Below are 22,579 nucleotides of genomic sequence, written 5' to 3' on the forward strand. Positions count from 1 at the left end.
CTACCAAAATATTATTTCACGAAAACTAGTTCTTGCATTTTCCCCCCCCCAAGCACTAGGAAGAGGATATACAGAGCATGGAAATTCTTAAGAGTATTCTCTATTTCCCTCAAACCCTTCCCCTCACGCCCCTATACATTTCTATCTCCTATCCTTGCCTCCTTAAAAAGCACCTAGGCATTCTTCCCTTTTCCTCTTGATTCTGTGCCACAGAAGTACAGGTAAACCAATTTGCCAGAGCAATGTTTTCCATAGAGAATGGGCAAGGCAAAGAAAAGGAGTAAGGTCCAAAATCTCCTCTATGGGTCAGTGGGAAAAAGAAGAGGCTAGAAACACTGTGTTAGTGGCTACTTTGTCCTATGGCTACTTTGGACAATTTACAGTGTCCCCCAGTCCCACCAATATGCATGAGGTGCTATGGCCACATAAAATCATTTGCTCTTTCCTGGCCACACCCTGGCCACACATGGAACTCCACTGTTATGCTGTTTCCTGGGCAATTCTCCCCTGTGAATGCACTACTCTCCTGTTTCGTAGCACCTTTTTCCTTTTTTTTTTTTAAGATTTTATTGAGAGAGAGAGAGAGCAGGAGCAAAGGTACAGAGAGAGAGGGAGAAGCAGGCTCCCCACTGAGCTTGGAGCCCGATGCGGGACTTGATCTCAGGACCCTGGGATCATGACTTGAGCCCAAGGCAGCTGCTTAACAAACTGAGCCACCCAGGCCCCCCTAGGTAGTACCTATTAACAGTCCTCCTGTGTTATATGAGGGTTCATATTCAGAATAAGTTTCAAGAAAATGGGCATTCCATTTCCGTAAGAATGTTAGGTGGATGGATATTGCCTCCCCCGACCCCAGCATCCAGATTATCCATTACTGCCACTGCAGAACATTCAATAATGCCTGAAAATGCATTTCATGAATAACAAAGGCAAGTGCATTCTCACCTTAGAAATGTTGCCTCTGTAGGGGCGCCTGGGTGGCTCAGTGGGTTAAGCCTCTGCCTTCGGCTCAGGTCATGATCTCAGGGTCCTGGGATCGAGCCCCGCATTGGGCTCTCTGCTTGGCGGGGAGCCTGCTTCTTCCTCTCTCTCTGCCTGCCTCTCTGCCTACTTGTGATATCTCTCTGTCAAATAAATAAATAAAATCTTAAAAAAAAAAAAAAAAGAAATGTTGCCTCTGGAAGAATTTGGGGGTCATGCTAAATTGTTTGCAGGAAAGGCAAGGGGAAAAGCCTATCTCTAGAGAGGGGAGCAGGGTAGGCATCAGGTAAGAACAGTGCCACAAAATAGTGCCTCGAATATTTGCTGCTGAATGAATGGGTCTACCTCTGACACCTACTTCCCAGGGGCTAGATCCAGATAGAAGGCAAGAAGATGGGATTTGTTAAACTTGAAGATTCTACCATTTCTTTCTCCTTTGAATAAGTGAAAAGTAGGTGGTTTTCTACCATAGATTTTAAGTTCAAGAATCACAGGATATGGTCATGTTCTCTTAACTGGGGTCATAACTTGTGTGAACTTTTGCACCTGCTAACATTTAAATTTGTCCGCATAAAGCAGTATCTTGCTTGTTGGTAGGCCGAACTGTAAGCCTTTTAGGGCAGAGCCCATGCCCTGTGGCTTTGTGTAGCCCAAATTCTTTCAGATTCTTTATCCTGGTAGATCTCAGACAGCTGTAGGATAAACCCTGCGGGAGCCCACAGCCCTCATTTATTAAGGTAGGGGGGGGCTACTACCACCAATGAGTTGTTGAGGCTTAATGGGATAATCAAGGTATTTGACTACTCAGGGGTTTTGGAGCAGGGCCCTCCCTCCTTGGCTGCAAACTGGACTCACCTAGAAGAGTTAGTACTGGGTCGCATTCCTTATCAGTTCTCTTTTCGTTGATGTACGTTGCTGCCTGGGTTAGGGTTAGGGTTTAGAAAATAAATCTCTTCAGGGGCGCCTGGGTGGCTCAGTGGGTTAAAGCCTCTGCCTTCGGCTCGGGTCATGATCCCAGGGTCCTGGGATCGAGCCCCGCATCGGGCTCTCTGCTCAGCAGGGAGCCTGCTTGCCTTCCTTTCTCTCTGCCTGCCTCTCTGCCTACTTGTGATCTGTCTGTCAAATAAATAAAATCTTTAAAAAAAAAAAAAAAAAAAAAAAAAAAAAGAAAATAAATCTCTTCAGGTGATTCTACTGAGCACCTGGGACTGTTAACTACCTGTTTAGAGGCTGTCAAGGGAGGCTCCAGCCGATCAGGACCTAATGTTTACCTTCCTTTTCCTCCCCACAGTCTCTGAGGACTTACCCCCAAACCTATGCCCGCCCAGCGACCCCCTAGCAGCGAATTTCCGGGACAACGGACCCGGCCAGCGAACGCGCGTACACACGTGGGGACCACGCCTCACCTGCAGGCGGCCCTGCGGCCTCGGGAACACCCGCGCGCCCCCGCCCCGCGCGCCCCCGCCCCGCGCGCCCCCGCCCCGCGCGCCCCCGCCCCGCGCGCCCCCGCCCCGCGCGCCCCCGCCCCGCGCGCCCCCGCCCCGCGCGCCCCCGCCGCCAGGTCCTCTCGCGAGGAAGTCCGGGCGCCGGAAGTGCCTGCAGCGCGCGGCGGCGGAGCGGCGCTCAGGCTCCGGCGCAAAGGCGGTGGTGGGTGAATGAGGCCGCTGGGGTCGCGTGGGCAGCGGAGAGGGTTCTCGCAGGTACCGCCGGGGTCCGAGCTCTCCGGGGAGGGCCGGGGGCAGGGCAGTCTCCGGCCCCTGCCGGTCTCCGACTGGGGTGTCATTGCAGGGCCGCCCCCATGTTGCGTTTTCCGACCTGTTTCCCGTCCTTCCGGGTGGTGGGAGAGAAGCAGCTGCCGCAGGAGATAATTTTCCTGGTCTGGTCACCCAAGCGGGATCTCATCGCTTTGGCCAACACGGCGGGCGAGGTGAGTGAGCCCGACCCGACAGCAAGCGCGTTGCAGCCTGGCCCAGCCTCAGTTTCCTTTTTTGTGGACTTGCTGGGCCGCCTGTGGACACGGACCCCAAGCAGCTGTAAACCTTAGGTGAAAGTAGGAGGGAGAATCTACGGGAAGGATCATTTATGTGCCCATTTCCCCTATTTCATGGCGAAAACAATAGTTTTCACACAGCACACTCAGTCCTGCATTCCCCAGTCTCCTTTAGTCATTTGTTAGATGGGCTTTTTAAAAGCTCATAATGTGTCACTCATCAGCTAGACATCATAGATCCACAGACCCTGCCCTGAATTTGCTTAGGGTTCCATAGCAGAAGGAAGATGAGTTTCTCTCAGAGCTGAGCTGCGAATGTGCATACATGCAACTGCCACAGAGAACAGGTTAAAAAATCGAGAATCTCTTGTCCAAGTTCGCTACTGTGGAGGGGATCACCACCTCCTCCTGAAAATACCTTTGAATTTAGGAAGGGAGTGATGCTTTCCTGGGTTCCTGACGGAGTGTACATGAGTGGTGTCACTTAGGGGTTCCAGTTCATACCACACTAGGCTTCATCAAGTATACCCGCTGCATCTACCTTTCTCTGGAGAGTCCCTGGTTACCTGGCAAGCATTTTGTGAGGAAACCTTCAGCTCTGCATCTTTCCCCCTTTGGCCTTTGGGCAGGTTTCCTAGGAATTACCTGGCCAGGTGAGAGTTGTGTCGTGTGCAGACAGGCTTGGACACCAGGTGGTAAGCAATACTTAGCATCTGCAAAGCTGCGTCGCTATGCTGACTACTAATAGCTTCTCACCAGGCACTGAGGTCTCCTTTCTCGAGGCCCTGATGTCTCCTGGTCCCTCTCCTTTGCCACTGGGCCTTGGAACTCTTCATGCTCTAGAGAGGAGTGTAGAGAGGAGAGCCGCAGCAGCAGGATGGAAGGGAGAGAATGGGGCATCGGTGGGACTAGATGTGTAGATGTAATAGGCACTTGTTTCAGTGAAAAAGAAAGAGTGGTGTCCAGGAGTGAGGATGGAGAAGAAAATACTGTAAGTTTGAGGAGAAAGGAGGGGTATGGAAAGCTGACGAGGCAGGCGGACTAGGGAAACTTAGTGAGATTGCTGGTCAGTGTTAAGAGCCATGGGAGGTTAGTGGTCTTGTACTTTGAGAGACTCTAGTGAGCACAGTTGTGATCTGTTGTTCTATTTGACTGGATGAGTGTAGACATGGTTGGGGTTCACCAGGGTTGTTGTTTTGCAAACGAGACATAGCCAGAGAGATGCAAGGGAGTTAAAGTTACATGTCAGAGGTGCGATGGTAATGATCCTTGGATTCTAATATGATTAAGTATGGAAGTGGGGGTATGTGTGAGTGAGGGACAGTGAATAGGTGGAATCCATGGATTGTAGGACTTGGTGAGGTTGAAGAAGTGAAGTCGGGTATTAATAGGGGTGAGTTAGAAGGGTAGAGGCAGTGATGGAAGGTGGGAGGTTTGAGACATTCTGGCAGTGCTTGTAACTAGAAGGATGAGGTCAGGGCATGACCCTGGGAGTGGCTGAGGTGAGAAGAAGACATGGTCATTGGAAGGAAGGTAATTGAGAACTGAAAAGTCAGGACATTGTGGGTCTTGAAATCATCAAAAATGGTGATGAATAGTGTTGGAAAGCATGAGTGAACCGGACAGGAGTCTGCATCTTCCAGGAATGAGGAGAATGCCTAGGGGTCTTTAAGGAACGGCAATTAGGGGGAGTGGGTGGTATAGTGTGATTGGATATAATTCAGAGTTAAAGGATTTTAGAGAAGAAAAGTCATCCAGAAATGGCATCAGGGATCAGGGAGGAAACTTACTTTATCTCCTGGCCCAGTAGAATGGCTGTCAGCTGAGAATCCTCTGGAAAGTGGTGTCCTAGGGTGAGAAGCAGATTTCAGAGAAGAGAAGGAAGATACGAGCATCTTGATGATACCTGACCGTGAATTTCAGAGGGTGCAGAGGAAAGGTTTTGGAAGTAAGAAATGGCAGAGACAGGCTCAGAAAAGAGCAGTGTGTCTAGGGAATGAAGGATTCCATGGGAGTCCTGGCTTCCTGTGGGGTCTGATGTACCAGGAGTGAAGAGTGCTGTGAGCTAAGGGCGGGAGAGGTGAAGCTGTGAGTGTGGGGACCTGAGAAGGTGTGGAGGCTCTGCAGGGGTACATACCATTTCTTATTTTCCATGGTTGTATAGAGGATGAAGTAGGCACAGCCTTAGTTTTGAGTCAGAAAGAGCTCTCGGGGCAAGAAAGAGCTCTGGGAATTTTCCCTTATGGAAGTGGAAATTTAGAATGACTAAGTGACTTGTCCAAGATCTTTGGCCAGCTGAAATTCCATCCCAAGGTATCTGATTCCAAGTTTGGTGTTATTTGACTATTACAGCGAGTTTTCTAGTGCTGTTTATGTTCCTTGTTTCTTTCTCTGTTGTGATCTTCTTGGACAACCTCATTTCTTTCTAAGAAATAGGTCTCTTGTTGACATCGAAGATAGGAAAATGTATAGAGTACAGGGTTAAATAGGTCTTATTTCACCCATCACTTTGAATATACCTTCAGTTCATTCAGACCTTGTTGTCTTCTCATTTCTTCTGATAGCTAAATATTATGCTTTGAGATTATTTATTTATTTATTTTTATTAACATATAACGTATTATTTGTTTCAGGGTACAGGTCTGTGAATCATCAGTCTTAATTCACAGCATTATGCTTACGATTATTTTTAAAGATTTTATAGTGATGATCTAGGTTTATTTCAGTTTTGGAAATGGGTTTTTTATTTTTTGCCTTTGTATCTGTTTTGTCTTAGGTTTTACTTCATCGACTTGCAAGTTTTCATCGAGTTTGGAGTTTTCCACCCAATGAAAATACAGGAAAGGAAGTGACCTGTCTGGCATGGAGACCAGATGGCAAACGTAATGATAGGAATCTTTGAAAATACATTGTTACTATTATTATTATTCCCCAAAAAAGTATTTTGTAAAGAAAGTTTATTTATGGAAAGAATTTATTGTTCTTACTATATTCTTATTCTACTAAATATCAGTTTGGAAACTTTGCTTTTTGGAAGCTTTAAAGTGTTTTCATAGAGATGAGATTAATTTTGCTATGTTGTTTCCTTGGCTGAGAACTCTCTAAAATGAAATTTGACTTCTTGGCAAAGGTAAAGCTAAAATCAAATCTGATGAAATGTGCAAAATACTTAGGCTTTGCTCTTGATGCTGTCTTGTCCTTCCATGATGGCCCAAGCTCCAGCTACATTCACTAGTCCGTTCAGTACTGTTGTGGTCTCTTCTCCCCAAAATGTATGTTAGCATTAAATGTGTGGCTCATAAATATTCTCTTAGCATGAATGCTTATCTCACCTGAAGGACTATCAGCTCTGACCCCATCTGTTTCTCTTTCTCCTCTAACCTTTATTTTGTAGTTTCTTACAGCTTTGACGGCTGAGCGCTGTGCTTCCACCTGTTGTTTTTACAATGACAGTCATAATTTGAGCTGCTGTACACATAGAGTCAGTACAGTAAAATGCTATAAATTATACAGGTTGAAGTTCATCTGTTATCATTGGTGCTTTGAGGAAAAAAAGCTGAATCATTTTTGTAAAATGATATGTACTCCTTATTGCCTGTTTTTTTCTAGTGAATATAAATGAGTAGGTTAAAAACACGCTGAAAGCCTCAACTACCTGTCCATACTCATTTTGTTCAGCTCTCGTTCTTTTAGTAAAAAAAAAAGGGGGGGGAAGTGTATGTGTAAAATTAGAGGACTTTTGTAAGTAACATCATGAGATCTTGGCACTATTCATCTAAAAACACCAGAATCTCAAAAATAAATCACGAAAGTCCATGTGTGTTGAAATGTATGAAGTGGATGAAGTTTTTATTATTAAAAAATATGCCTAGTGTTTTTGGACAGTGAAATAAGGTTTTTTAAGCAATGATTATTTCAAGATTGCTTTAAATTGTTTGAAGAAGAGGAGATGTGGATTGCCTCTCATCTTGTAAAACTGTGTGTCTTGATATACTGTGAAATGCATAGCTCCCTACTTAGAAATTCTTAAGTTTGATGTGTTAGGAAGATGTTAGTGACATACATGGAGAAACTGTACTAGATAATTCAGCCACAGTGAAAGGAGGAAGACTCATCAGCATTTGATAGTCTCGTTTCCCATTAAGGGTTAGAGACAGAAGGGGACACTGAGCCTTCTAAGAACCAAGCAAATGGAATCGCTTCTTAACATTTTAGGCTTATTCACGAGACCAGCGTCTCTTGGTGATAGGATATAATTGTTTGTCTGTTGAGACCTATTCTGTGTCTTCTGCTGGGAAGCAGGGCTCCAGTCCAGAGGCTTTGATGTGTGAGATGTGTAAGACATTAAGTACAGTACACGAGGAAGTAGTAGGTCACTCACGAGACTTTGAGCCTTTGAAAATAAGCTTAGATAACAGCATAAGTACATGTAAAGATATCTTTCTATATTTAAAAATGTTATTGGAAGGAAGGATTTTTAGGTTAAGTAATTTCTATGATTATGATGCGTTTAAAATGTAAAACTGGGCAAGAAGTGAAATAGCCATTTTGTTTTCTCGAATGTTATGGTAATTTGTCCTGATCATCTCTTCTTGTTTCAGTTTTGGCGTTTGCTCTTGCTGACACCAAGAAAATTGTTCTGTGCGATGTAGAGAAACCTGAAAGCTTGCACTCCTTCTCTGTGGAGGCCCCAGTGTCTTGTATGCATTGGATGGAAGTGACTGCAGAAAGCAGGTAGAGGAGTAGAAGGAGGAACTCCAGCAGCCACAGTGAGACAGTTGTCCACTTGCCGGGACTAAAACAGACACTTGGGAGGATCTGAGTGTTGAGCCTTGGCACATTGCATTTCACTTTGGATTTTCAGTTTATCAGTTTATTTATTTATTCAGTTTATTTATAAGATTTTGTAATGCTTTGTTAGTTTTTTTTTCTTCTGAAAAAAAAAATGTTTTCTTTATTGGAGCAATAATGCCTGAAAAGCTAAGATTTTTCTTTGTTTTTTTTTATTTTTAGTAGTTATGTCAGTGATTTGTACTTTCTTTATTATTTATTTATTTTTTCCTTAACTTAAATTTTAGGTAGTTAACAGTGCAATATTGGTTTCTGGAGTAGAATTCAGTGGTTCATCACTTAAATACAGTGCCCAGTGCTCGTCACAAGTGGCCACCTTCATGCCCGTCACCCATTTAGCCCATCCCCTGTCTGCCTCCCTCCATCAGCCCTCGGTTTATTCTCTATTGTTTAGAGTTTTTATTGCTTATTTCTCTCCTTTTTTTCTTTTCCTCCCTTCCTGTGTGTGCATTTTTTTTTTTTTAATTCTACATGAGTGAGATCCTATGGTAGTGATTTGTACTTTCAAGTAATAGAAATTAAAATCACTGATTAACAAGTTGAGGTTCTTTGTTCCTTTTTGCCGCCAATTTCTTTTGGAGCTCGGGTTTTTTTGCATCTTAGTAAATATCCTCAGAGTATAGAAAGTGCTAAGTTAAGCACTCTGGGGGTTTTGTTTTGTTTTGTTTTGTTTTAAGATTTCATTTATTTGAGAAAGAGAGTGAGTGAGCATGAGTAGGGGGAAGGGCTGAGGGAGATGGTGAAGGAGCCCCCCCACTGATGTGGGACTCCATCCCAGGACCCTGATCATGACCTGAACTGAAGGCAGATGGAGCCACCCAGGCACCTCTGAGCGCTTTGTTTTGATGCTGAATGAGTTCTTTCTGTGTCTGTGGTCCTGATAGCTTCCTAGTCTCATGAAAATAACTGCCTTAGTCTGCATTCAAGTCATATACCAGGTTTGCAGTCAAGATGGCCTGAAGGATGAGTTTGTTTAGCTAATACTGAAAATAAAAGGTTTTCTTGTTTGTTTGTTTTTAGGAAGTGTGATAATTTTCTTACCAATAGCTTTTCCTTTCTAATAAAATGTTAAGTTAATTTCAAATTAACTAAGGGGTCGTCTATAATAAAATAATAAGGATCTCAGCTGGTGTTTGAAATTCACTATAGATAAAACATTTATCTATAATTGATATATCATCAAATAATTCAGGGTTGCAAGTAGCCATGTGAATTTATCAATGCTTAGAGGAGCAGAGTATACCATGTCATTTCTGTCCCATTCCAGGTACCTGCCAAGTGTATTCCTAACATACTTTCTGCCAATAGTTTAGAAATAAAATGTGGAGATTCCAGGATCTCTCAGGACACCTAGTTTGTGTTTTAAGTGGGAAAAAAATGCATGCCAAGTCGCCACTTTTTCACCTTTTCACTCATTACCACCCTTATTTGGAGGTAGAATTGAGAAATAGGAATAAGCAAGACTATTTCAGAATGCGTGGTGCCGTCTTAGATACCTGTCAGGTTGTCAAATCCCAAATGCGTATAAGCCATAGAACGCACAGTTAAATGAGGTACTAACTGCAGTGTTCTTTAAAACCACTCATCCTTGGTACTCATGTATGTTTAGTGTTGGTTCTTAGAGTTAAAAAATCATAAATTCTTGGGGCACCTGGGTGGCCCAGTTGGGTAAACGTCTGCCTTCAGCTCAGGTCATGATGCCTGGGTCCAGGGATCAAGCCCCATGTTACACAGGCCTCCATGCTCATTGACGAGTCTGTTTCCCCCTTTTCCTCTGCTCTCCCCCACTACCTCCTGCTCATGTGCTCTCTCTCTCTCTCTCTCTCACTTACTCTCTGTCTCTCAAATAAAATCTTAAAAAGGAAAAATTCTAAATTCTTAGTATCTCATACTGAATACGTAGAGAAAATTGTTTATTAGTATTTTTCCTCTAAGTGGCTGGGTTTTTTTTCCCCTCACAAACAAAGCCCCTTATAAAGGAAGAATTTCCTATTTTTCTCTTTGTTGTTTGTGATTGTTACAATGACTGTTTTATAATAGTAAAATATGTGTGGCATCTGTTTACTTGATAATGTATAAAACTGGGCAGTTTTTAAAAAAGTACTTTTTAATGGAAAGACAAAATCTTTGGTATTTTTGTAATGCCTCTTTGTTTTTCTTTTCAGTGTTCTAACATCCTTTTATAATGCTGAGGATGAATCAAATCTTCTCTTACCTAAACTACCTACCCTGCCAAAAAAGTAAGTATCAGTTTAATTTCATTGGAATCCATCTTGCAGATTTCTCTTTCCTTTACCTTTATTATTTTAAAAAAAGATTTTATTTATTTATTTGACAGAGAGAGCGAGCAAGCACTAGTAGGCAGAGAGGCATGCGGGGAGGGGGGAGCAGGCTCCCCGCTGAGCAGAGAGCCCCATGTGGGACTTGATCCCAGGACCCTGACATTATGACCTGAGCCGAAGGCAGAGGCTTAATCCACTGAGCCACCCAGGCACCCCTTTCCTTTACCTTTAAACATTGCGATGATTTTCTCATGTGTTTTAAAAAATATATTGTTATTGCTTTTTACACTAGTCTCTGTTTTTCTCTAGTTACAGCAACACCTCAAAAATCTTTAGGTAAGATATGTCTTTTGTTTTCAGGTAAAATAATCTTTTATTAGTTGAAAGATGTAGTTGAAAGGTAACCCAATTGTTTTTATATTTTAGTGAAGAAAATTCTGATGAAATTATTAAGCTTTTGGGAGACGTCAGGTAAATTTTGCAAATATCTTAAATAACAAGTCTAATTTCTTAACATTGATGTTTGGTATTTGAGACGGAGTTCAGAGTTTCAAGGGCAGTTCCTTTATGTGTTGTTATTTCCCTGCTGACAAACACCACTGAATAATATACAGACATTAGTGTCTATTACTTACTTGTTTTTATTGTATGGTCTTTTAAATATGAAGTATTTACTTGTTTTTATTGTATGGTCTTTTAAATATGAAGTAAAGGAAGATAGATGTTACTAGAATTTCTAAAATTTAAATTTAAATATTCCAGATTTTTTAAGCCCTTTTAATGCATTTAGCATCAGAGCCATGATACCACTGATGGCGCTTTGCTCAGCTGGAAAAAAGATTGTGTTATTGAGAGTATATAAATACAGTAGTTAAAATACTGTATCCTTATTTTACTATAAACTGATGTTTTTTAGGCGACAGCAAATTTATGTTCCTCTGAGAAAAGGAAGCAGCCCAGTGTGATTGAATATTGAGTATTTGTGAACTTCTTTGGGGCTTGTTTCCCGCAGGGGAGCCTTAGCTTGCAGATTATCTGAGAGCAAGAACAATTTATATCATAGTTTAAGAACTTGGTCTTTTCTGTTGTCCTCAGCTTGTTACATTCCTTTTAATTAGGCTTAATATTCTTGTCCTCGGAGGAAGCTCTGGATTTATTGAGCTTTATGCATATGGAATGTTCAAAATTGCTCGAGTCACAGGGGTAAGTTTTCCTTTAAAATTTTCACATCATTTCTCTTAGACTATAACACCTAAAATATACCAGCTAACTGATTTATGGGGGAAAAAAAAAACAACTAGATTTTTTTTTCTCAGTTTCAATTAATGGAGTTATTCATTTTTAAAAAGTTAGGATAATTTTCTTACTAAGATAAAATAGTGGTGATATGATATCTGTGAAGCTCAGGTACTGTTAGTGGAATTAGTCAACTTTTTCTTAACAAAAAGATTGATATATGATACACTTGATTCTGACTCAGTGTCTTTCTAGCCTGTAGTCAGGGTGAGAGCTGCAGTTTGTGACTGGAACGTGAAGGAACATCATGAGAGGCACCCTTCTACTGAGCACCAGATCTGTGCTGGTTGCTCAGTCTTGGTCTTCTCCACAGCTTTTCCGTCCTATTCTCACCATTTCTGAGGGGGGAGAAATATTGTGGGCTCTCCAGTACTTGATTTGGTTCCCCTGATGGAGGGATGTGTGTCCATGAGGGGTGTGGACTGGGGGGACACACATTTTCCCTCTCTTGCACGTGTGGAATGTGTCAGGCTTGTGTGGTTTTGCTTCGGAGAGTTCCATTAGTTTCTGTTGCCTGTATTGTAAGCAGGTACAGACTAGCAGTGATACTAAATGGACCAGGGGATTTGACTGTCTTACAGATCGTTGGTACTTGTCTTGCATTGTGTTTATCCAGTGATTTGAAGTCATTATCAGTGGTCACAGAGGTTTCTGCTGGCGCTGCTTCGGAGGTCTCATACTTCCAGGTAAGTGTGGAAACCTGGTAGCAGCAGACGGTAAATATCTATATATTTTTTAAAGATTTTATTTATTTATTTGACCGACAGAGATCACAGTAGGCAGAGAGGCAGGTGGTGGGGGGTGAGGCAGGGTCTCTGCTGAGCAGAGAGCCCGATATGGGGCTCGATCCCAGGACCCTGGGATCATGACCTGAGCTTAATGCAGAAACTTTAACACACTGAGCCACCCAGGTGCCCCAGTAAATATACTTTTTTAAGGTTTTATAGTTTTTATTATTCTTATCTTTGGATTCTAATGGTTATTAAAAGAAAGCAAAAAAAAAAAAAAACACCAAAAACAACTTGGAGCTTGTAAATCTCGTGTATAGAATCTTACTCTAGTGAACACTTCATTATTCCCAGAGTCCAGTATAGTTTTCATAAAAACAGTGTTTTGATAGTTTATTAATGACCATGTTAATTGCTTGCTATATCAGTCTGTCTTTGTACTAAGTATTTTCTTTTTTTTTTTAAGATTTATTTATTTGAGAGAGATAGTGTGAACAGGGGGAGGGGGAGAGGGAGAGAGAATCCTAAGCAGATTCTGTGCTGAGCGCAAAGCCTGTCATAGGACTCCGTCTCACCACCCATGAGATCATGACCTGAGCTGAAACCAGGGGTCAGACACGTAACCGACCAAGCCACCTAGGCACCCCTGTATCAAGTGTGTTCTTCGGACTCTGATCCTAGGGACACCTGGGTGGACCTTTTGGTTAAGTGTCTGCCTTCAGCTCAGGTCGTGATCTCAGGGACACCTGGGTGGATCTTTTGGTTAAGTGTCTGCCTTCAGCTCAGGTTGTGATCTCAGGGTCCTGGGATTGAGCCCTGCATCAGGCTCCCTGCTCAGGGGAGAGCCTGCTTCTCCATCTCCCTGCTATTTCCCTGGTTGTGTCCTCTCTCTCTGTCAAATAAATAAATTATTTTTAAAAAAAGCGGGGGGGACTCTGATCCTAATACTAATAAAAGCTAATACAGATCAGTTGTTTAATATGTGCGAAGTACTGAGTGGTTCAGTATAATTCATTTGAATCCTCACAGCAACCTAATAGGTAGGTCCTATTATTATCCCCATTTTATAGATAAGTAGAAACTGCAGAACTTGCTCGGCATCACTCACATGGAAGTGATGCTGGGCATTATGGCTCCAGAGTCCGTACTCATCACCAGCACGTTGCCTCTTGTGTCAGATGATCATTTAACGTTGGGAAAAGCTTTGTACTCTGTGCTGTTTATATGGAAGCCATGTGGGCTCCTATAGAGTATTTAGGTTATAGCCTTGCCTTTAAGAAAGTATTCGCTAGATAGGTGGTTTTTTTTTTTTTTTTTTAAGATTTTATTTTTAAGTAATCTCTACACCCAACAAAGGGCTCAAACTCACAACCCCAAGATCGAGTTGCACTCTACCAACTGAGCCAGGTGTCCCTTCCCTAGATTTTCGTGCCAGATAACCCTTCTGCTTAGCCTAAGGATACACAAATTCTAAACAAAAATAGAACAAAAAGATGCACTGTGCACTCTGTCTGATGATTTCCAGTATTCATTGTTGTATTCAGAGCACCAGGGAGCTCTTGACTTCCTAATTGCCCGGAATAGTTGGTCACGTTTGCGCTTCAGCTAAGGGTTCTGTGAAAATACGATTTCTAGGATTGCATTTGGTGCTGTAATAAAAAGATTTGCTATTTCTTTGAAGTTTGGAATGGATATTTTGTTAAATAATAGCTTTTTAAAGGTATGATTCTTATTGTAATGGATATGTAACGTGTGTTTATCAGTAGCATATAGTTCTTTAAAAACTTTTTATGTATATTTGTAATCGTTTTTTAATTTTATCACAATAGTGTTACAATATAGATTGTATTTATCTAGCTATGGAGATGGCACTGCAAACCTAGAGAGGGTTGATCTGTGCACAGGTAAACATGTCAGATTAGAAAATCCTAAAGTTCTGTTCTGTTAGTCTTCAAAGTAGTAGGCTCAAAGATAGCAGAATTCAGACATGGTCTTTCTGACACATACTTAGACCTTGACTTTGACTCTTTAAATTGTAAGATTTCTTTTTTTTGAGCTGGGACTGATTTATCTTTAAAAGAAGTGTGTGTGTGTGATTGTAACTCACTTTATTTTGGTTTTACAGCTTGAAACCAATCTACTGTACTCTTTCTTACCTGAAGTAACTAGGATGGCTAGAAAGTTTACTCACATTTCAGCACTTTTACAGGTATTTATTTGTAGCTTGTTTTATGTGAATATTTACTCTTAAGTTTCTCACAGTCTATAAATAAAACACTTGCAAATTTCATTCTGTAAAGCTAACTATCTGTGGTATAAATGTCTGTTCTGATAATTTTATAATGTCTGTTAACAAGAAAAAGGAATTTAATTGAAAATCTATTCTCACCAGAAAAGAAAGTAGTAGTTCAAATCTTTTAAAAATACTCCCCTAAGTGAAATAACATTTTGGAATTTTAAAAGTCTTACTGCAAATCAAGCATTATGGAAAACAGCCATTATGTCAGTTCACTCGTATGTGTAAAAACCCACCCCAAATTAGCTGATTCCGCAAGTCACTGTCTTAGTTTGGGCTGGGCTCAGCTAGAAGGTTCTGTCGATCCGGGCCAGGTTCAGCTCATCTCAGCCGGGCCTGGTCAAGCATCATTGGCCAGCTGGCTATTCTGAGTGTCCCTCAGCAGTGGTGGCTCCCCACGTGAAATGTCCCAGCAGGCTAGCACAAGCTTGTTCGTGAAGTGGCAGCCACAGCAGGGGTGCAAGTGAGAACATGCAGAGCCTTTGGAGGCCTTGGACTCGGTGTCCCTTCTGCTATGTGTTGGTCACAGCATGATACAAGGCCAGCCCAGATTCAGGGACTGGGGAGGCCGAGTCTTCATCCAGATAGAGGAGCTACAGAGAACTGTGGCTTTTCTCTTTCAGTCTGCCACAGTCCCTGACATGTCAAAGATTTCTGGACGGTATCTTTTTAAGGATTTTGTTTGAAAATTGAATAGCTGACTCAACCAGCATTTTGACAGTTAGTGTACATGAAACATATATATATAAAAAGCTGGAGGATGTCTGTTTTACCAGATAAAAACTTAATTTCAAGAGTGTTTGATGGTTAAGTGGTTATCAAGCATTAGCTGTGGTCTTCTCTTTCACAGGCTGAGTGAAAAATGATTGAAAGTAAACTCTGGATTTCTTTCAGATAGTTGGCAGGAAGAAGCTTATATTACTTAGCACATTGATTTAACATAGGGTTTTTTTGTTTGTTTTTGTTTTTTTGTTTTTTTTTTAACTATTCTGATATTTTGTTTCCTTCTTGTTAATAGTATATAAATTTGTCACTAACATGTATGTGTGAAGCTTGGGAAGAAATACTGATGCAGATGGATTCTCGTCTCACCAAGTTTGTGCAGGTAATGTTTGTGATGTTTCCCCTGGATGGAGTGAAAGCAGGCATGCTGTGCTGCTTTCATTTCATTTCATTGACTTCATGAGCTACCTGGTGGATACTGGTCGGGTTTGTAAAAGGTGAAGGTTAAGCTTTCAGATGGCTCGATCTGACCTCACACTGTTTCCCCATAGAGGAAAGGCTCTCCTTGCATCGGGACAACGTAGGTGGGGACAGGTCTGTGAAGTGGAGCCAGTGGGGAGTGGAGAGTCAGGACAGGTACTGGAAGAGCTGACTGGCTACTTGCTATGAACTGATAGATAATCAGTTTAAATAAGGATTTGAAGGAAGTTTAAGGAAAAGGAAGGGATTCATGCTCCTATAGTTTTAATTTTGAATTATACATATAGTTAAAATTTTAAAAATACATATCATGATGTTATCCATTTTGTCTAGGAGAAGAGCACAACCACTTCCGTGCAGGATGAATTCATGCACTTGCTGTTATGGGGGAAAGCAAGGTAGTGAACTCATACTAGGTGCTCTTGTGTTTTCTTCTTTTTTTACAGTTTTGTTGTTTTTTTTAAAGTAATTCATGTTTGTTGTAAAAAAAAAATAGAAAATTCTGGTACATAAGAATAAAAAATAGTATTGATTTTTCTATTCATTTTTTGTAAATGTAATCACTTTCTGTGGCTACAATATATGTATGTATTTCTACATGCGTAAAAAAATTTTTAATTTTTTATGGTCCCATCCGTTTTCTCCTTTATGGTATCTGCCTTAGTGTTATTCTTAAAAAGACCTTTCCCATCTTAAGAGTATTCAAAGATTAATCTGTATTTTCTTTTAGAGTTTTTGTTATAGTTTATGTTTTATTCCATCTGCATGTTCCAGATGTGATTTATTTGGTTATATGCTATGGAAGATTTAACTTCTTCTTTTCTGAAGGTTTAGATAATTGCCCAGCATAATTTATTGACTATTATACTTTCTCCTTATGGATTTGAAATGCCATTTTAGCATTTCGGTATGTCTTAAGTATACTTCAGTCTGTTTCTGGACTTTATTGTTTTCTGTTTTCTGTCTGTTCCTTAAGTCTTAATTTTTGTTGGAGTTTCTTTTTGTTTGTTTAAAAATGTCGTTTTACTTTTAAAATTTAAAAGTTTTAAGTGATGGATTTACATTTTGAATAGGGAAGACTAAAAATACTTCCTTTTTCATTGTAGTGCTGAACTTCAGACCCTCTTAATGAACCAGTTAACAGTAAAGGTGCAGTTAAATTATCTTTGTCTTTAAATGGCTATGTGCACTTTCTTGATTTTTTTTTTAGAGCAGCATGCAGTGTCTTACTTATATGCTAAATATATATATTTTTTTCTTACTTAGGGCTTAAAGAAGCTTGGACAGTCTATAGAATCATCATATTCCAGTATACAAAAATTGGTTATAAGTCACTTACAGAGGTATGAAGGTGATGTCGAGTTTTTGGTGTTGTGTCTGTATGTACTTGGTGTCGATGTTCTTCATCAGCTGTCATTCTCTCTTTTTTAGCCTTTTCTAGCTAAAATTGTTGCATTGGCACTTGAAGGGAATCTTGGAGTGCCCAAGATATAAAGAGCCAATAATGGTAAATCTTGAAATAATTTTCAAACATCTTTTCACTGGAGTGGGCTCTCTGTCTGGGTTTTTTTTCCCTCGGCCAGACAGCCAGGAGGTATATTTTGAAAAGACATATACCATTTTTTTTCTTTTAAAGATTTTACTTATTTGTCAGGGGGAGCTGCAGGCAGAGGGAGAAGCAGGCTCCCCACTGAACAAGAAGCCCAATGCAGAACTCGATCCCAGGACACTGGGATCATGACCTGGGCTAAAGGCAGACACTTAACCAACTGAGCCACCCAGGCATCCCCATATACCCTTTTTTGATCAAGGAAATTATGTTTATCATTTTACAGTTTATAAAACACGATACGTGTTTTTACATTTAACGCTTTTGCAAGGTGTTGATTATGATTATCCTTCTTTCACACAAAAAGAAACTGAAATCCAAACTGGCCTGAAGTTACTAAGTGTCACAGCCAGAGTCTGATCTTCAGTCTCATGCTACTTCTATCCACAGCTCCCTCGTGAAGCAGTTTGCATGTGGCTGCTCAGTGTTTGACTTAAATTTGATATATCCCTTTATGCTGAGTTCCCTAGCCCCTACTGCATCACCTCAGTCTTGGATCACTTCAGTGGCCTTTGGCCTGGTTTCCAGTCCACAAATAGATTTGTGCCCCTCAAGTAAATTCCCCAGAGCAGATCTGATCATGTTACTCTTCCTTAAAAACTTCCAGCGCCTTCCTATTGCTCTCAGGACCAAGACTTTTGCATGGTCTTTAACACACCTGCCTCTCTGCTTCATGCACACTGGTGGCCTTACCAGACTTGATATTTTTTCTTCCTACCCAGGGCTTTTGTGCATCCATCTTGCCTTCTGGAACACTCCCACCCTGCTCTTCACTTGAACTTCTTAACTCAAATCTCACTTGTTCCGAGAGGCTTTCCCTAATTCCTCAGATTAGGTCAGGTTATTCCATTACACCTACGCTGGTGTGCATTTCCTTCCAGGCACTTATGATAGTGGGAATGATATGTTGTCTGATTGTGGTTATGAGTGTCCTTCCCCCATGAGACTGTCAGTGCTATAAGGATCCTTTTGTTTTGGTTACTGTTGTGTCTCCAGTATGTAGCACGGTGCTGACTTAAAGTTAGAGCTTAATACATGTTTGTTGAATGTTAAATACATATCTTTTGGGTGAATAGGATGACCATCCGACTGTCTTCAAGGTGCCAGGTCCAACTGTAGAACATAATGTGATCTCATAAGATTAAATCTTGCGATTGTGTATTCATCTCCATCGTTAGGATGGCCGGATGGTTCTGTTACAGTTTTTAGAGAAAAGTTTGAGAAATGATCATTTCTCATACAAAGAAAATTGTTACTTTCAGTTTTTATTTCTGAAAATTTGGAAATGTTTAGGCGAGGTCGTAGCTGTCTGTCACCTTGATGATGGTAATGATAATAACTTATTTCTGCTCTGTTTTGATAGCGGTTCCGAGTCTTTATTATACCATTTGAGTGAACTGAAAGGAATGGCTTCATGGAAGCAAAAATATGAACCTCTTGGACTAGATGCCGCAGGAATTGAAGGTAGTAATTTAATTTTTTGGTAGAGTACATTAAACACACTTTACTTAATGGACAAATGATATTTATTTATTTCTCTTTAGATGCTATTACTGCTGTGGGTTCTTTCATACTCAAGGCAAATGAACTTCTTCAGTAAGTATTGGGGATACTAGAATCATTGATGTGAGAATATTTTATTCTTAGAAGCAAGAACCCAGCAAATGGTCATGATTTTCTGAAAATTGACTTTATAAGTTTTTATCAAAATTAATACCTTTACATGATTAAAACAAGCCAATAACATAGCTGTCTTACCAGTTAAAACGGTATTGTATTCTGCCGCCTGTCCTCATTCCAGTCCCCTCTCCAGGGGGAATCCTTGAACTCCTTAACTGTTTCTGTTTTTAGTTCTTACCTCCATACCTCTAAATTGTGTAACTATACTGCAATTCTTTTATTTATCCAGTTGTAGAAATTCTTCTGTGTTTGTTTCGTTTTTCCTAGACTTTGTTTTCTCTTTTCTTGTGTTGTTTGCCTTTTTTATTTTTATTTATTTATTTATTTATTTATTTTTTAAAGATTTTATTTATTTATTTGACAGAGATTACAAGTAGGCAGAGAGGCAGGCAGAGAGAGAGAGGAGGAAGCAGGCTCCCTGCTGGGCAGAGAGACCAATGCAGGGCGCGATCCCAGAACCCTGGGATCATGACCTGAGCCGAAGGCAGAGGCTTTAACCCACTGAGCCACCCAGGTGCCCCTGTTTGCCTTTTTTACATCCTTAGATTCTTCCCCTGTCTCCAAGGCAGGATCACACCCTGGGATTCCCTCCCTCCCTGACATTTCTCCTGCGGCCTTCCCTCCCCCGCGCTGGTCTGGATGCGCTGTTGTAGCTGCCCCAACAACCTGCCAGGCAGGCATTTCGGTGCTTTCTTGGGTTAGGTCCAGACATCACGATCACCTTTGCTGCTTGCTTCCTTTTATCACTTTGTTGGGAAACATCTCCAGTAACTTGCTCAGGAAGTATGTTATGCAATGATAAACTCTGTGTCTTTTTTCCCACCTTCATGCTTTATTGATGGTTTCCAATGGGTATAGGATGATGAAGGGGAAATCATTTTCTCAGAGAACTTTGAAAGTATTGCTTTATTATATGCTGATCTTTCTGTCGCTGTTGGAAGGTCTGGTGCTTCTGATTCTCATCCCTCTATAGGGTTTTTTTTTGTTTTTCATCTCTCAAACTTCATTCTTTATCCTTGATATGTTGAAATTTCAAGTAGTGTTTTTAGATGTGGGTCTTTTCATTGTGCTGATAATAAGAAAATATTTGAACCTGAATTCTACTGTGTTATTATTTTAGTAATCTTCTTTTCTCTTTCTCCTCCTCTCATTTTTTTTTTTAAATTAGATTTTTTGTTCTAGAAACTTGGTTGGTCAGATACTAGGCTGTGAACTGACCTGTGTCTTCTGTTTTTCTTCACGTAATTCTCATAACTATTTCTTTTCTATTTCCTGAGAAATTTTCTTGACTGAATTATGCAACATTGTCATTCATCGTGGACCTTTATTGAGTACTTAAGTATATTTTAAACATTATTCTAGATGCTGAGAATATAGCAGTGAACAAAACTGATAAAATCTATATGGGTCTTATATTCTAATGTGGTGAGATAGACAATAGAGAAATGAATGATGAAATTAAGTAGCAAGGCAGATAGTGTCAGGAGTGGTGAGAAAAACCAAGCATGGAAGGGGGACCTTTGGGATGCGATTTATATAGGGCAGACCTCACCAAGATGATGATGTTGGAAGGAGTGAGTCATCGATATTTGGTAAAAGAGATAGCAAGTATGAGGGTGCTGAGTTTGGAGCGTGCCTCAGGAGCCACTCTAGTTGAAGTGAATGGAGCAGAGTGTGAGAGATAGAGGATGAGCTGAGAGAGCTCATGGAGGATAGGCCACATTGTGTAGAGCCTGTAGGCAGTTGGAAGGACTTTGGCTTTTACTCTGGATATAAGAAGCAGCAATTAAGGTTATTATGGTACAAGATATGACTTAGGTTTTTAAAAGATCCTCTTGTTAGTTGCTTAGTTTTGAGAATAAATTAAAAGAGGGCAAGGACAGAAGCCAAGAGAGAAATGGTGGTTACACTCCGAAGAGGTCAGAATCTGGCTACATTTTCAAAGTAGAAATAACAGGATTTGCTAAATGATTGTGTGTGGATGGTAAAATAAAAGAGTTATGGGTAATTATGAATTTAGGGTCTGAGCACCTGGAAAAGTAGGATTGGCATTTACTGAAATGTGGAAAACTAGGGAGAGAATATATAAATTATATATGTGTATCTTATGTTCCTCAATTTGGGTTTATCTGTTATTTTTACAATTAGATTTAGGTTATACATCCCTGGCCAGAATATACATAACTGGTGGAGTGTCCTTCTCAAGGTGTCACATCCAGAGGCAAATGATGTCTGTCTGCTTCTTAGTGGCGTGAATTTTGATGACCTGATGAGTGTGTCAGCCATATTAAATTTGAAATGTCTGTTAGATATCCTCATGGGTAACTGTCCAAGACGTTGTTGATCATATTAGACTAATATTCAAGGGAAGGGTCCAGGCTGGAGATGGCAGTTTGAGAGCCATCAACACATTGGTGTTATTTTGAGCCATGAGGCTGGATGAGGTAGTCTGTGTGCTTAGAGAAAAGGACAGATCTGAAGACAGCGATGAGCATTCCAGCATTTAGAAATGGTATTGATGGGGAGCTAGCAAAGAAAACTAAAGAGGCAGAAAGACCAGGAGAGTAGGTGGGTATCCTATAGGCTGAGCAATGGAAACATCGTAAAAAGGAACAAGGGATCAATTGTCAGATGCTGCTAAGTCAGGTAAGATGAAGACCAAGAATAGAACAGATAATCAGAGTATTACTAGAAACGATTATTAGTGACCTTGATCAGAGCCATGTCATGGAGTCTTGGAGCCATTGGGATGCAGAATGAGAGCAGATACAAAGAAAACAGCAGGTATCTTCTCTTGAGTAGTTTCGTTGTGAGTGGAATGGCCAGTGGTTGCAAATAGTTGTTGGGTTTTTCTGTCTTACAATAGGAGAAGTTAGAGCATATTTATATATGATGGGGTGTTCTGGAAGGGAAACAGTCGATGATGGCGGAGAGAGGAGAGGTTTGATGGAGTAAGAGTATGAGAGGGGAGGGCCATGTGGTGCATGTGGGGAATGGTCTGGAAAGATAATGTATCTATAATTACAGGAGAGAAGGCTGTGTAAAGGGTCACAGACGCTAGTATCTGGGCACATGGAGGCTTGGGGAGGTTCACTTCTAACTGTTCTTTTCGTCTTAATGAGATAGGCAATGTTCTGTCAGCTGGAGGTAAGAGTGGGGAGGTGGTTTAAGAATAAAGGAAAAGCTGTGAGCCAGTTACCTTCAGGGCAGTGGGAGAAAGAACAGGCGGGTGAAACAGGCAGATGCTGCTGGTGCTGAGGGCCACTTGGGGAGCCCTTGTGAGAATGTAGATGTGCCCCTGGTCAGCGTGGCAGCTGGCTTTTCTCCAGCCGGGGTCAGCCAAGTGTGCCGGGGCACAGGGCAGGTGAGCACTTAGATTTGCTACACTTGGTGACCAAAGCGAAGCCAAAGTGGGGCCAGGGAATTAAAGGGAGGGCATGATTCAAATGAACCTGGAATTGGAGCTTGTTTGGGGGAAAGTGGGAACACAGTGTGAGTGAGAGGGAGGAGAGGTGGGGGAACCAGTAGGCGGTAGTTGGGGAGACAAAAGCTGGGGTGCTGAAGAGAGGTCCCTGGGAAGACAGGTGGTTGCTGGTGAGTGGCATGCTTGACGTTGAGAGTCAGAGGGTTCAAGCTGGTAGTGACGGGGTGTAGGCTGTCAGC

The 22,579-nt window shown here is 41.2% G+C and overlaps 1 protein-coding gene across 3 annotated transcripts in view; it reads left to right on the forward strand.

The window, feature by feature from the left end:
- Window positions 1–2,562: 2,562 nt before the first annotated feature.
- ANAPC4 (anaphase promoting complex subunit 4) overlaps window positions 2,563–22,579 on the forward strand; it is a 36,558-nt gene continuing 16,541 nt past the window's right edge. For 2 of the 3 annotated variants that reach the window (XM_080797784.1, XM_080797786.1), the window contains exons 1-16: window positions 2,563–2,681; window positions 2,770–2,908; window positions 5,748–5,853; window positions 7,573–7,705; window positions 9,988–10,062; window positions 10,414–10,440; window positions 10,531–10,575; window positions 11,223–11,307; window positions 11,982–12,086; window positions 14,254–14,337; window positions 15,443–15,529; window positions 15,961–16,025; window positions 16,734–16,776; window positions 16,894–16,970; window positions 18,600–18,700; window positions 18,781–18,832. In XM_080797784.1, coding sequence (XP_080653910.1) covers window positions 2,780–2,908; window positions 5,748–5,853; window positions 7,573–7,705; window positions 9,988–10,062; window positions 10,414–10,440; window positions 10,531–10,575; window positions 11,223–11,307; window positions 11,982–12,086; window positions 14,254–14,337; window positions 15,443–15,529; window positions 15,961–16,025; window positions 16,734–16,776; window positions 16,894–16,970; window positions 18,600–18,700; window positions 18,781–18,832 — 1,214 coding nt within the window. In that variant the 5' untranslated portion in view covers window positions 2,563–2,681; window positions 2,770–2,779. Of the gene's footprint in view, window positions 2,909–5,747; window positions 5,854–7,572; window positions 7,706–9,987; window positions 10,063–10,413; window positions 10,441–10,530; window positions 10,576–11,222; window positions 11,308–11,981; window positions 12,087–14,253; window positions 14,338–15,442; window positions 15,530–15,960; window positions 16,026–16,733; window positions 16,777–16,893; window positions 16,971–18,599; window positions 18,701–18,780; window positions 18,833–22,579 lie in introns of all 3 variants that reach the window. The other variant, XM_080797785.1, reaches the window with a different exon arrangement.

Source organism: Martes martes, assembly GCF_963455335.1.
Source record: "Martes martes genome assembly, chromosome: 2".
In the NCBI taxonomy this organism is placed as follows: Eukaryota; Metazoa; Chordata; class Mammalia; order Carnivora; family Mustelidae; genus Martes; species Martes martes.